The sequence below is a fragment of the Solanum lycopersicum genome, chromosome 12, assembly GCF_036512215.1.
Source record: "Solanum lycopersicum chromosome 12, SLM_r2.1".
Taxonomy (NCBI): domain Eukaryota; kingdom Viridiplantae; phylum Streptophyta; class Magnoliopsida; order Solanales; family Solanaceae; genus Solanum; species Solanum lycopersicum.
Window position 1 is genome coordinate 25795667 of NC_090811.1, and position 15883 is coordinate 25811549.

At 35.4% G+C, this 15883-nt stretch overlaps 1 protein-coding gene across 10 annotated transcripts in view; it reads right to left on the reverse strand.

The window, feature by feature from the left end:
• Window positions 1-13515, reverse strand: part of LOC101259130 (uncharacterized) — a 72042-nt gene extending 58527 nt beyond the window's left edge. For 9 of the 10 annotated variants that reach the window (XR_011213508.1, XR_011213510.1, XR_011213509.1 and 6 more), the window contains exons 1-4: window positions 13367-13515; window positions 13188-13279; window positions 8551-8638; window positions 3937-4045 (exon numbers count right to left, since the gene is read on the reverse strand). Coding sequence is in view for 3 of the 10 variants with exons in the window: in XM_010315826.4 (XP_010314128.2) it covers window positions 3937-4045; window positions 8551-8638; window positions 13188-13271 (281 nt within the window). In the remaining 7 variants the exon portion in view is untranslated. The remainder of the gene's footprint in view (window positions 1-3936; window positions 4046-8550; window positions 8639-13187; window positions 13280-13366) is intronic. The other variant, XM_069292774.1, reaches the window with a different exon arrangement.
• Between the last annotated feature and the right edge of the window lie 2368 nt (window positions 13516-15883).

The window sequence follows — 15883 nt, forward strand, 5'->3', positions numbered from 1 at the left end:
GTCGGTAAACCTAATGTTAGTACCCTCTCTAGTACATACATGTAAATGAAATACTCTATGGGAACTAAGGCTAGCACCGAGTAAATATGGTTAAGATGGTGACTCTTCCCGCAGAAAAGGCTAGAGTCCAATGAAAGTCCTTGGATATCACTTAAACCATGTGCCAACATGGGTTGTACCAGTTCTACCCTTGGCAAGTAGAACACCTTCCACGGTGTGGGGTCTTATGACACCGGATTTCATACCTAGCTAGTGTGGTCCATGTCGGTTAATGTCTATTCCCATCATATGGGATGTACACTCTAGTTACTTGATAGGTTCTACAACGTGTAGGTAGTAGTATGGGATGCTATCTACACATGGCACGAGTAGGTTTAGAAGGTGCTAAAGTAAGTTTCGCAAGTCTTTAATGACTATTATGTGAAGTCCCCTGAATGCATGAATCTCTCCTTAAATGTATCTAGTAATGAATGTTGACTTATTGGGTTATGTTGAAAAGGAAAGGTCTTTCTATTTGGTAGTCTTGAGGAACATGTAGGTGTGTATGAAGAGGTTGTATGGGCGGCCACTTCATGTCTTACTTAGGTGGGTCTTAGGATAACCTTAGATGGAGGGTTAAAAAGATGAGATGCGTTACTTGGTGAATATGGTCATGTCTTGTATCTTTGTACTAATTGACCATGTCTATTATATCTCATACTTATCTTAAGATGTCTTACCAAAATAGCATGAAAAGCACATATCTCAACTAAATGTCCTTTTTTGCATGTTTTTGCATGGTCATCATACATGGTGCATATTTGTACTAACACGATTTTCTTCATGTTTTACTACAAAGTGTAGGTTGTGGCAACTAGAGCACACCTTTTTGATTGAAGCGCTTGGATTTGCTATTCCCGAGTCTTGGTATGTCATCAAGCATTCGAGAACACTTATTTTAGAAGCATTCTGTAAAATTCATGTAATAGACTCTTAGTAGTTTTCTTTTAAATGTAAAGGGTTGTGATTGTATGATGTTGAGACGTGTCGAAGTTGGCGATGTTGAGACTTAGTACTTCCTTCGTTTTATAATGAGGTTCCACTTATTGACTATATTGAGAAAAGTTTTAATTCCGCATTGTTTTTAATGCCTATGTGATGAATCTATGATAAGGGCTTGTATAAGACCTCTTCAAGGTTGAATACGTCGTGATCCGACTTGGGAGTGCTCTCGGGTCATGACAATATGCTGCATAAAAACTACAATAGTACATACTTACAAGGAAATATAGGAAGATGTACTAAGTTGTAGCCTACTTACAGAGATCCTAGAACATCAATAAAAGATTCTATATCTTCCTTAAATTCATGTTTACACCAAAAATAGAAAAGGGCTAGGCACTTCATCTTCCATTTCTGGATAGAGCTATGATTATCTTCACAACGCCTTTGATTTCTCTCTTTCCAAACTGTCCACCAAATGCAAGCAGGATAATCTTCCATCTTTCTTCCTGTTCTGACAGAGTGCTATATTTCGTCCAGCACTGTAACACTTTTAAGTGTATCTCTTCGCATAACCCACGTGATCCCTTCTAAATTAAGGAAAATCCTCCAAAGTTGTCTAGTTACTTGCAATGTAAAGGAAGATGGTTGATTGTCTCTGATTCTTCTCTGCACATATAATATTTAGAGCATAAGTGGAAGCCCCTTTTCTTAAGTCCTTCATGAGATAGGACTGTTTTCCTGGCCATGAGCCAAATGAAACAAGCCACTTTGTGAGGAATTTTGACTTTCCAAATTAGTTTCCATGGCCAACAATTAATCTGGTTGTTAGAATGGTTAAATTCTTTGTAAGTTGACTTGACCGAAAATCTCTCTTGTTTATCCACTTTCCATGTAAGATTGTCTTCCAAAGAGAAGGGGCCTTTGAATAGCTTGAGAGTGTTGTAGAATTCTGCCAAGTTATCTATCTCCCAATCATTAAGGTGTCTTCTAAAGCTTATATTCCAACCATGAGCATCCCAGACTTCTCCTACCGTGGTATCATGTAGTTGATTCAGGCTGAAGATAATCGGGAAAAGTTGCTTTAGTGGACGTTGACCTAACCAGTTGTCTGACTAGAAAGATGTTTTCAAACCATTGCCCACTTCATGACTGCACTGACTCATGAGTATTGCCCCCAAATTTCTAATAAACCTCTATAGACCGACTCCATAAGGTGTAGTGACTGACTTGGTTGTCCATTCCCCATCCATTTCATACTTTTGACTAATTATCTTTTTCAAGAGAGATTGTTCATTTGAGGCAAACCTCTATAACTATTTCATCAAAAGACTAGGGTTCTGAGTTATCAGGTTCTTGATTCCCATACTACTATACTTTTTCTTGGAGATCACTGACTACCATTTGACCAAATGTATCTTCCTGGTATCACAGTTGCCTTGCCAGAGGAAGTTTCTTCTCACAGCATCTATCTTGAGACATAGCCCTTGTTAAACTCTGTCCAATTGATCTTCCTGTGTGCTATCTTGTCACAATAAAATCCCCACAAAACACCCAAGGACATGTGTAATTGTTCTTTAGATTGGTTAAATCCCTCAACAATTCCCTTCTGATAACTTTGTTCCAATCAGCATAAGTTGAACTTAGGAACCAACTACGTTCATATTAATGCCTTCAAATCTGCATGTGATTACTAGCCCAGAAGCCTCCACCAGTTCACCTTTCCACATTCTCTTGTCCCATGACACTGTTACACCCCCGCTTCTCCCCACAGCCTCTAGATGTAATTCTCCCAGCCATCTGTTAAACCACAGTTGTTTGATCAATTGTGTATCTACTCCTGTCAATTATAGTTCCACTAGGACATAAATATTTGCACCCTACTGTTGAAGAAGACTCCTAAGTGATATTCTTTTATTCTCGGTACTTGCCCCCCAACATTCCATGTCACAACTTTAATCATTGACCACTAGAAGTTGTCATTCTCCCCTGCTTCTCGGTTCTCCGACTTTAAAATTCATATTAAAAGCCAAATTCCTCACCTCCTTTGGGATGTTATGGAATTATTGTCATTCCTGTATTTCTCCATATTTTGCCTGAAGAATTCCCTCTTTTGATCAATTTTCAAAAAAAGTTCAAAAGCAGTCTTATTGCATCCTTCGAAGGCAGCATCAACTAATTTCTTTAGTTTAAGGACATTTGCTTGCACCCATAAAAAACTTCTGTCATCAATGGCTTCCTCTGGCAGAGGATCATCACTGGCAATAGGAAGACTAGGTAGCCAATATTGAGTCATGTCGAAAAGGTCTAAGTAGCCAACACAGAACAGCCCTGGGAAGTTTCTAAAAATTGAGAATGGTCAGACAAATTAGACTAATTAGACTGAAGCTAACTGAAACCCAAGATGGTGATCTATATTATCAAAAATAGGGATGGGCTCACGACTAAAGTTCTTAGTCAAGAGTTGGCCAGAACAAAGCCACATGCACCACACGCTAGACAGATCTCACTAGAGATCTTTTCCTCTACCTAGCATGACGGCTCCCTTTTCAGCGATGATGATTGGTGTTTGCTCGCCAGAGAATGTCTGTCCTGGTGGTGCTTTATCATAGCAATCACAAAAATAGAAGATCATCAAAACAGATTGACAATGAATGGAAAATTGCAAGGCAACCATCTTTATTTCTCCCGGAAGTCATTAGTAATGTACAACAACTTCCCTAATCTAGCTCTAAAATCGTGTGTGAAATTAACCATGTAAAAAAAACTGAAAAAGTGAAGGAATGTCTTAAATTTCTCCCAAGCTATAGGGTATTTAATCAGTACATACATGGTACAACTATATTCTAAACTGGGAAGTAATCAAGAATACATAATTACAATATTTCCCTAATTGATTCCAACTATTATACACGATCGATCTTCTCAAGAAACATCATTTAAGCAACAGCATACCTTATTAACCCTCTCTTGTCATCAATCTCAAGGAATACCCATTCCCTTAAAGCTGCATCTCGAATTGCTCCAGCAGCCTGGAACCTAGCATTTGCCAACTGAGAATTTTCTGGTAAAGAAAAAGTAACATTAACGATAAATAGAACATTATTCTGTAAATAGGGAACATTATTCTGGAAATTTTTAGCTACCAGGAGGCCAAAGTTTCTAATCAACTTTTGAAAATCATGTATATGGTGAATTTCATTCTTAAGAAAGAAAATATATTGTGTAACGCGTATGTGGTTAGAGAAGTCGCAAACTCTGGTATTTAACAATAATAATTACACGAGCAACGTAGATTTATGTCACAGAATTTTAGATATTTTTATAGGTAGCTCCTTGGAATATGTTTTTAACATTAGACCATTTTTTTTAATCAAGCAAGATTATTTAAACTATTTTTCTAGTAAAAAAAAAGATTAGAATATAACATGTGAATGGGTGGCTATATATATTTACCAAATCATTGGTGGGCTAAAATTATCCCAACGTTCTTTCATATTCCCTTTTTGGATGTCAACATTTACGTCATGGGACACTTTCCAACCAAGCCCCATAATTTGTTGGTCTCATCCCATGGTGTCCGAAGTTTCTAAGTCACTACTACCAAGCTATGTTGATCACGCGGTCTCTACGAAATCTTTGTTGCAACCGTGTTGACTGTTGATACAACATGGCTGTGAGTGTGGGTGTCACACCAGATTTGATACCGTATGTTGAGTGCTTTAACTACATATATGACCGAGAAGTATAGATTGATTGGGTATTGGTTTGCTTTTTGGGTTAATGTCATATATTTTGAAATTGGTACCTGTGTATAGATTTCATCATGAGCAAATCAGTAAGTGAGAATATATATATGTATATACACACACTATGAGAAAATATTTTCAAATCTGATTTGCGGCAGCACCATGCATCTTTCCAGACTAGTTTTCATATTTAATTTGCCTACTACCGTGAATTTTTAAAACTACTTTCTCATATCCGAGTTGCATAGCACCAGGTATCTTTTTGGTGACTCCTCAAATTTGATTTGCAGTCCTTTTCTTCTTTCCTATGGCTCTTCAAATCTAATTTGAATAGGATTGTGCCGTCATTCTTACCCTACCTATATAATTTCTCTATTTTAGTACGGTCATGCCATCATTCTGACCCTATACATATTATTTCTCCTTTCAATAGGGTCGTGCCATCTATCTGACCTTTCCAATGTAATTCTATTTTCCAGTTGGGTCTTGCCATCATTCTGACTCTGCCATATAGTGGCAGCGACACTTAGCTTTCGGGACGACAATATCAAATGCTAAATTGTCTCAATAGCCATTGTTGGCTTCCCAAACCCAAATTGATTCTCTTGGGGAGTGCGAGGGAGACGCAGACGACGAAGCTGAATGCTTGCGACCTCTACCTCTTCTCTCTCTTCCTCCTATCCACTCTGATTTCTCTATTGGGTGTTCTCAAGATTCAGGTTTCTCTTCCCCAATTAGTAGCGACACTTTGTCACTACCCTGGTCCGATGACAGCTTGGAGGAACAGGTTATTTCACACCTGACAGTTCTCGAAACTTCTCATTGAACCAAGATAGTGATGACCACAGCTTGTAAAGCCTTTGGGGTCAATTCAGTGGGGTTTGAGCACAAAATCTTCTATATGATACTGGGAATGGAACAAAAGAGGAAGTTACCGTTGCAGAAATCAAAGGGGAAAGAGCAACAGAAGAGAAGATCAAAGGAAAAGGGTGATATTATGGTCAAAAAGTTACCGTGCAAAATTAGTTATGAGAATGGAGAAGGGTCAAGCAGGGGCAGGTTCCACAAGGCTTTCTCGGAATGAAAGCAAAAAATTATCAGTTGGAATATAGGGGGCTTAATGATATAAGCAAAAGATGGTCTTCAGAAACCTTTAAATTTATCGAATATAAGTGTGGAGGCTATGTTGGAGTTGATGAAGATACGAAACACAGAAAACATGTTATGGGCTCGAATCTGTGTGGAGAAGAACATGAAGATAATCCCGAGATCCATAGAGTTGCTCAAAGAAGATTGGGGTTTCGATCTCACAGTCGTAGAGTATCTGCATACAGTCGTTTGTCTCGCCGGAAAAGCCACAATTCTTTAGAAAGGGAAGTCAAAGGAAGAAGTTGGCACCTCGAATCTCGTATCATATGAAGAGACACAAAGGGAAAGCTTTTTAATTCAAAAGAGGACAGCTTTACTTCAAAAAGGGACAACCTGTATTGCCCAGTGGACAAAAGGGCAAAAGTCGAAGAATCTAATAATGTTACTGGGAGTGGGCCAGTGCAGAATCAACTACAAGTGGGCCTAGAAGCTGATCAGATTTATTACCAAACAGGCCCAAATGGTAAGAGGGGAATCGCTAAAGTTTTAAATGAGGCCAAACTCTTTAAACTTAAAACTATTTGGCAAGTTAAAAAATCCAACCTAGCTTCTAATAGATTCAGTGTTCTATCACAAACAGAACCCGTAGAGCAAATATCAGGAGTGGGGCAGTCAGATGCAGATGATGAAAGAATTACCCTTGAAAGATTCCACAGGCCATTGCAACAACACACCTCAAGCAGGGAACTGGATGAATTTTCAACTTTTCAGGCAACTTCAATCTATAAGCAACTTCGCTCACTCGTTTCACCACTTCGAATGGACCATCATATTTAGGAATCAAACCCCGATGTCCAGTCTTACTTACAATCTGTTTCCAGATTTGTGGAGTAAGTTTCAGTAACACTTTGTCACCCACATTGAACTCAACTGAGCGACAATGTTGATCAGCATACTTCTTCATGCGTCGCTGAGCCTTGCGCAAGCTATCTTGTGCTTCTGATAACATTTCAAGTCTGTCCCTTGCAACCCTATACGCTGCTGGACACTTTCCCTGATTTTTAGATTTGGCAACATCTAGTGGCGTCATAGGTTGCTTGCCTAAAACAATTTCGAAACGGCTCATTTCTGTTGCAGACGACTTGGCTAAGAGACACTCCTCTAATGAATGTTTTTCCAAGTATTTCCAGATTGCATCTCATTCAGACTCAACCATCTCACAGTATAGGGAAGACAATGTGTGGATCCTGATAGTAAGGAGAAATTTTATAACTGGGAGTTGGAAGAGGTTTTTAGCCTTATGGCCACCATTCAGACTAGGGCAATCAACAGTCAACGCAGGGACAAACTTATTTGGAGACATAGCAGGGACGGATCCTACTCAGTTAAACATGCTACCTTCAACAAAGCTCCAAGAAAACCTTAATTGATCAATGGCCATGAAAATTAATCTGCAAAACTAAGTTGCCACCTAAAGTTATTTGTTTCAGTTGGATTACTCTAAAAGACTCTTGCTTAACACAGAATAATCTCACGAAGAGGAAATTCTAAATAGTCAACAGATGCTACATGTGCTTGTGCAACTCAGAATCTATTAATCACTTGTTCCTTCATTGCATAGTTGCAATAGGCCTATGGAACATGTTCTTCTCACTTTTTGGACTCACTTGGGTCATGCCAAGATCATTGAGAGAGGACTTTGTGTGCTGGAGTTCTTGGAAAGTTGGGAAGTCCATCAAGCGGATCTGGTCTTTGGTTCCAGCATATATTTTGTGGTGCTTATGGACGGAAAGGAACGAAGATGTTTTGATGGCACCCCAACTCTCATCTCTACCTTTAAAGCAAGATGTTTGATTACTCTTTTTGGTTGGGTTAACTCTCTCCTGTACTTGGTGTCGATTCTTACCTAGAATTTATCAGCTCCATAGATTTCTGTTGTTAGCTGTTTAGATAGCTTTTCTTGCCTTTTTGGGAGCTGATATTTCTTTGTTTTGTAATCTGTGCATCTGCTTGATGCTTCTTTTTTTTTTGAAAATGTCATCTGTTTGATGCTTTGTTAATGACATTCTTCTTTTTTTGACACTGAAAAAGAAAGCCACATCCCTACTAAGAGCCACCTAATCCAATGAGTTCCAACTTGCTACTACAAGTTACTCAAAAGTACTTGCTCCGAGTCTTAAGTCCATTTTCATTGGAAATAGCTTTAGTAATTATTTGGTACTTTGTACAAAAATATTTAGTACTATTATTTAATTAGGTTGTTTTAGATAACATTAAAAAAAAGAACTCATTGAGAAAATGTTATAATATTTTTAAAATATATATATAGGAAAGATATAGTAGTAGACGTAAATTGTGTTTTATTTATATTTTGTTCTTTTTTACTAAGGTTTTACATTATTTCTTTATTGTTTCTCATTTTAAAAAATGATACCGCTTATGTAAAATCCAGCATACGCCATTGGCTGACATTATGACATCATATAGCTTGTTCTACAATTATGGAAGCTCATCGAATTTAGCAACTTTGTTTCTCATAGACACAAGGAAAGCAAACTTACTCATCCATCAGGCAACAGCATAACTATAAAAGAGTAATTTTACTCTACAAAAAGAATTATCACTTCATATGCTCGCCTTTATTTGTTTCTTGAAACAGTGCAATGGTGATAGTGAATCAGAACTTTGAAAATTTTAGAGAGCTATGAAGAGGATGATTACAAGGACTTACCCAGAATATATTTGCATGCATGGTATGGTTGAGGAGACTGGCTTAGTGACAAAATGGTTTCCTCAGCTGCTGCTGGATTCATGTGCATCTGCCAATTTCAAGTGCTAATTTTAAATGTATACAATAAAATAATTAGCTTAGAATAATTATAGTCATGTTTTATTTACATAAAAGAATATTCAAAAGGCATAGGAAGTATACATTGACTATACACTGACTATACAATATAGTTTGTCAAAAGTCATAGAAAGTATACACCAACTATGCAATATAGCTTAACTATACATGAACTATACATTGATTATACATTAAAATACACTCAAAATGTTGAATATAATTTGACTATACATCAAATATACACTGATTATACATGATGTATACATTGACTATTCAATCTCGATCAATTCAAATCATCTATAAACAGTCCCAAAAGTTAGATCTGAAATCTTCTCTATGTTTCGACTCTTCAGATATATAATTTGTTCAAAACAATTCATGTTTTCAGCATGTTTAATTTTTTATAAAAAGGAACAAAGAAGATTAACAAACCAGCAAAAGAAAAAGATGATGAAGGAGGAGTAAGACAAAGATGATGAAGAAGAACAAGCAAACACAGAAGAAGAGGGGAGGGGGGGAGGGGGGGGATATGACCTAATGGTCCATTTATGTAATTTTTATACATTGGCGCTAAAAAGATGATAAATGAACTTCATGGGCTGACATTTTATATAATTTCCCCCATAAAATAAGGTTCTACAAGTTTTTCCCTGAGACTTAGAATCCAAGTTAAATGGCCACTAACAAGAAGTTGCAGAGAAAATGCTTAAGGCATGAATCCACAGGAAACCAATTAGTCAGCATCCTATACTAATTGTTATGAGCTAGATAAATAACCTCTACAGCATAGTAATCTTTTGAGGAACCAAACTCTATATCTGGTCCACACATAAAAATTTCAAATAATTAATACTTTTAATATAAGAATTTCAAGATACGCACATGCTGACACATAATTTTGTGCATATGTAAAGGAACCTGTAATGTGGTATACGGAATATTACCACGATGATTGTAAAAGGGAGAAAAAAGCCTCATTCGCCCTACGTTATAATTGTTGTTTGACTTGAAACAACTTTGAGATATTAACTTGACTTATATATCAAATTTGTAGTAGTGGAAGAAAATATTAAAATAATGGTTGAAAGTTAATGGACGTAGAAAATATCACATCAATGTTGTAGTTTAAAACCTGAATAGTCAAATGAAGCTGAATTCTAGAAAGCTGTGAAAGTTCTATATATAGAGACAATACTATTAATAGAATGGCGTTGTATACGTCCTAAAAATGGAAAGAGTACCATATAAATTGGGAGAAAGAGAGTTTATTTACAAAACTGTCCAGGACACTTGTTAGAACAAAAGCTCAACGCCAAATGGCCAGTAAGAAGGTACACCAACAACATATGCAGTGAAATCCCAGTAAGTAGGATTTGGAAGGGTAGGGTATATGCAGACCTTACCACTGCCTCATGGAGATACAGAGGTTGTTTCAGATAGTAACAAGGTAAACCAATTCAATAATCTCACGTCATTTCTAAGGTCTTAAACGTATTAACACGAACAAGATTATGTATTAAAAGGAGGAAGAAAAGATTATGTTCTCAAACATATCCAGATGTCTGTATTTGTGATTTGATCTTAATATAACTATGATTATGAGGATTAACCAAATTTCAGAACAATTATCAGGTAAATTTCGTAGAACCAAAAATTCAGAACCTATCAGCAACAGAAGGGAATAGAATTGGATGGATTATCAGAGCATAAAGCCAAATAGTTAACAATTGAACCACTCAACAGAGGCAGCAGGAGAGATAAAAAAGCTTTCCAGGTCATTCATACCAACAAATTGGGATTAATAAAATGGTTAATGCAGTGAAACTCTTCCAAATCATAACAAACAAGTGAAACATACTTCCATTGCAGGTTATAGAATGTTAAACTGAACTCTTATTCATATGAAGGAAAAAAGTTTCATGAGATGCTCCCAGGCACTTTTTTCGAGACTTCCTTTTAAAAGGCCCCTTCAGGGTCTCTGATCCCTTTTTCGGTGGTCCTTAACCACCGGAATCTTTCCCTTTCCTTCTTTTCTTCGAAAGCCTTTTTTTCACCATGGAAAATCGTATGTACTTTAGACTAGGTGGGAAATCTTTTGACATTACAGAGACTATAATGTATTCTGACACATGGTTTGAATGGGTGGAAAACTCTAGGCACTACCCCAGGAGGATGACTTTGAGCAAAGGGGCTCTGGGTTGGCTATGCAGAAGGTTGTGACAAGCATCAGAAATTAGGGGTAAAATGTTTAAGACATTGAGAAGCAGAGATGTCTCAACTAATATATTTTGCTCTTTTAAGTTCAACAAGTTTCGTCGTTTTTTGTCGATCATTACGGTCAATGGCCAAATGAGGTCTATTATTATTATCCCAGAAAACAAGGACAATGAGGGGTGGTTGGGACTTGTCAGCCGGATTGAAAACTTCATTAGTAGGAGGTCTTTGATGCAAGCTGGTACTCCAGCAGTAGGGGAGATAAATCATTCTTCAAAGAGGCAGCTACAAGGATGCCCTGTACAAGAACAGAACAGATGGATGGTGCAGGAACCAACTATTTCCAAGGTACAAGGCATTATGACAGCTTCTTCACATCATGATGGAAAAGATCTTTTACAGAGATGCCTAGTAGGTAGCTTTCCAGATTGCAACGAGATCCCAACAAGAGAAGGTGGATCCAACAAACTTGGAAAGGAGTTCACATTATTCAGGTTTTCGACATGAACGGCATTCAATTTCTGTTCGAATTCCAGTCAAGGAAAGATGCACAACACATTCTTCTTGGTAATTGGAAGAGACAGGGCAAACAAATTGAACTTGACTGGTGGTCTCCGACATCTGGGGCTTATCCAGCCCACACCACCTTTCAATGGTTTTGGATTCGAGTACTTGGTCTACCTCTCCAACTATGGTTTGAAAATATTATGAAACACATAGGAGATAAATGTGGGGGATGGCTTGCGACAGAAGAAGAAACCACGATAAAAAACCATCTGCGATGGCACAAATCTGGAAAGAGATAAATTGTTATGGAGGCATCATACTCACGGTCAATTCTTTGTGAACAGAATGTGTAGAAGGGATCTAGCCATAATTGGGGGGAAGAAATCAGGGCCATGGAGTGCTATATGGAAGAGTGTAGCCCATACTAAGGTGAAGTGTTTCACGTGGTTGGTAACTAGGAAAGCTTGCCTGACACATGATAAACTTCAAAAGAGGGGAAAAATTATTACCTCAAGATGTTATCCTTGTAAAGAGGCCCTAGAAACTAACAATCATATGTTTCTCTACTGCAAAGTAACAACACAAGTATGGGCTCTATTTACCAATATAATGTCTAAATTGGATTATGCCAGAACATACAGCAGACCTACTAAGTTGCTGGGTCAAAAGGGGAGGTAGTAAAAGATAAAGGAGGTGGTGGAGAACAATACCTGCTTGTATCTGGTGGAGCATTTGGAAGGAGAGAAATCAGAGAATTTTTGTAGGGAAAGAATGCACTATAAAGAAGATTAAGTGGAAAGTAATTACCACTTTAGGTTTTTGGTGTAAAGAAATTAACATAGAAGAAGAAATTCAACTAGTGGATTTCATAGGAGCTTTGTAAGTAGTCCTTTTTTTTGTTGGTCCTTCTATGTAACTAACACTTTTCGAGGTGGCCAGCATAGCCCTTAATACTGAGGAATACAATGTTACCAGTTTTTAAAAAAAAACTGTGCTCTTACTCAATTTAATTAGACCTTCAAAATTATACAACATCCAATACCACAACTATCAATTATTCAGGTAAGTATGACTAAACTAACATAAATTTAAAAGTTCAATTGAACACAGCACAACCCAAATTTTTAGCACCCGCTCTGAACTTTCCATCCAGAAGTCCTTTTCTAGAAGTTGAACCTCAAAGCATGTGTATTCAGTGTTCAGTAAAGCGAGTGTGATGAAGCGAAGCGATGCGAGCCTTCTATGCTTCATCGCTTAAAGTGTGGGGCCTTATTGCTTTGATCCGCTTCACGCTTCCCCAAAACACTGTGTTTGGATCATTTGATTTGGTTGTTTTCACGTGTTTGTACTTAAAGGAAACAATTGGTAAAGAAATGAATTAAAATAGCTGAGAAGAGATGATATTAGAATTAGAAGCAAAGAAGTGAAGTGGCAGGAGGTAATGGATTGCAGCATGATTAGAAATGACTTGAGGAGCCGACTCCAAAATGCATGACAACTAAAGAAAAAGGTATCCATGATTGGACAAACCTGGGTTGATGGCCAAAGTCTAATAGAGTCTTCCCAGCTACATGAATTACAATTTCACTCCACGTTTTCTACCTAAACCTGATGACCTAGGACCAAACGTGGAGCTAATTTCCAATTGTTAATATACTTGCACATCAATACTTTTCTGTTTGGGTGTGTTTGTTTTTCTTTCTTTTCCAACTATTAGTATCCAGTTTCCTTCTTAGAAATCAAAATTGGAGGACATGAAGTTAATTATACTTTTATTATGAAAGCGAGATGAATTTGACCTGAATTGAACTGCAGGCTAATTCGACTGCTTGCATGGTGGCTTGAAGCTGAGCCAAATCGGCAGCTCCACTATTCTGATGCATCTTCCCTCCTGAATTAAACAAACAAATATCAAAATGAATGTGTGGATATAGAAAACATAGACGATGATTTCTGTCTTCAGAGACACTTGGCATACCGTGACCAATGTCTGCAGAAGAGAGATAGAGAGAGACGAAATCGCCGGAAACAGTGAGGGTTTTGGAAGCGCGCGGATATTTGGAAATTATGGAAACGGGCGATACAAAAATGGGGAAGTCAATTAAAGGGGATTTTCATAGTATAAATAAAGGAATTAAGGTAAAAGCCATTCATTCCTTTATTATAATTACTACCCGTGTTGGATATTTTATTGATATACACCCTCGTTTTAAAATGGTTAGTCTAATTTGTTTTAAAATGGTTAGTCTAATTTGATTTCATATAGAGTTTTAAGAAAAAAAAATAGAAACATTCTTTTTGAAATAAACTAAAAATAATATAGAGATATTTTTTTTAAATAGAAACGGTACAAATTATTTGGACAAAATTATGCATAATTATAAATTCTATGTACTATTGATATTTTAATGAATAACCTCAATTATCTAAAATTATAAATACAGTAGAAGAGAATGTTTTCAATCACAATAAATTATTTTTAAAGAATAAGGAGTCTATCGACTTTTTCATTTTATTTAATATGATATTTTTTAAAATTTATTATTTTTATTTAATCATAATTGATTTTAAAGATCGTATTTATCAATTATGAATATCTTGAAAATAAAATCCTGTTTGGCCATAGATATGCCAAATATTATTTGGGAAAAAACTTGGCAAATAATATTTTTTCATATACTTTGTCATTATTTTGCAAATATTTTTGGCAAATATCCCAAATTTTCAAATATTAGTTTTTTCTAGTATTTGAGTCAAATCTTATTATTTAAAATCTTTTAAAAATTGAAATTTTACCCTAAACTTTTAATTTTTACAAAAACACCCTCTATAGTTGTTGTTTAAGTTGTATAATGTTAATTTCAAAGCAGTGATAAAATATATATATATATATATATATATATATATATATAACGAATGTTATATGATGATACGGTTATTAATGAAAATGATGAACAATCAGTTCAAGATAACAAAGTTATGTATTTTGTCTATTTCAGGATATGTGAAACGATGCTTGTTGCACTCACTCTAAATTACCACATTGTTCTAGTGTCATGGCCACTATTCGTTATTGTTGTAACAGAGATCCAATTGACTTGTAATACAAACTTATGGTTAGTTTTGATATTTTTACAACTTATAGGTATAAATCATATTTTTCTAAAAAAGTAAAATATATTTTCCAAATATTATGACTAAACACATGATCAAATTTTAATCCAAATAATATTTGCCAATAATATTTGAAAATCTATGATCAAATGCTAGCAAAGAATGTTTTCTTCATTCGTTCTCTATTTCACTCTCTATTCATCATTTGTAGAGATAATTGAAGAATTACTATTTGTACTCTTTATTTTTATTTTTTGATTATTTTATTGTTATTCTTATTATATAATATTTATAATTAACATGTTATAAATTATATAAGTCCATTTATTAAAATTTTAATATCCGTAACTTTTCTTAATATGATATAACACTTCAAAAAAATTATTATATAGTATATACATTTTCAATCTGAATTAGTAATACTTCATTTTTTAAAAAGATACTTGGAACCAATTGCAAACTTATCAATGGACACTTCATAAATAAAATGGCTAAAGTGTTTTATTAAGAAAAGGGAAAATACTCAAGTATCCCCTCAATCTATGCCCGAAATCCCAGAGACACACTTATACTATACTAAGGTCCTATAACCTCCCTGAACTTATTTTATATGTAATTTTCTACCCTTTTTTAGCTTACTTGGCACTAGTTCAAAAAAAAAAGTCAACCATCATTGGGCCCACAAGATAATGTCACGTAAGCTAAAAAGGGGTAAAAAACTATTAATAAAATAAGTTAAGGGGGGTAATAGGACCTTAGTATAATATAAGTGTGTCTCTAAAATTTCGGATATAGGTTGAGGGGGTACTTGGGCATTATCCCTTAAGAAAACAAATAAGGCAAAATGTTGAGGGAACACTGACACAACTCCACAAATATAGTTCAATGGGTCCCAATTACATTTGATGATATTTCAGTGGATGACAACAATTGTAATTTAATAGAAAATGATGAATTTTTTTTATGTATTTGTTCATGTGGTCTAAATACTAAAGCAAAAAATGCAATTTCTCTAGAGTAACTTACAAAAATGATTATATTTATAGGATTATTAAAACTTAGTAGCTATAAATATGTTATTTACTAGAAATGACTACACTTTATGTCAATTTCCAGCTGCATGTTTGTATTAAAAAAATTTATTATTATTATTTATACAATGCACTAAATAAGGTATGATATATTACCATAACTCTCATGAGCCAACATTTTTATTATGTTCCTAAATAACTGAAATTTTTCATTATTAAATTATCAACTAATAATTACATATTATATGCCAATATGATTCATTCGTATATATAATAAGTTGAAATTTCTAAAAACAATATATTCACTAAATACTAATTATAAAGGTATTCAAAAAATGTTGAATATAAAA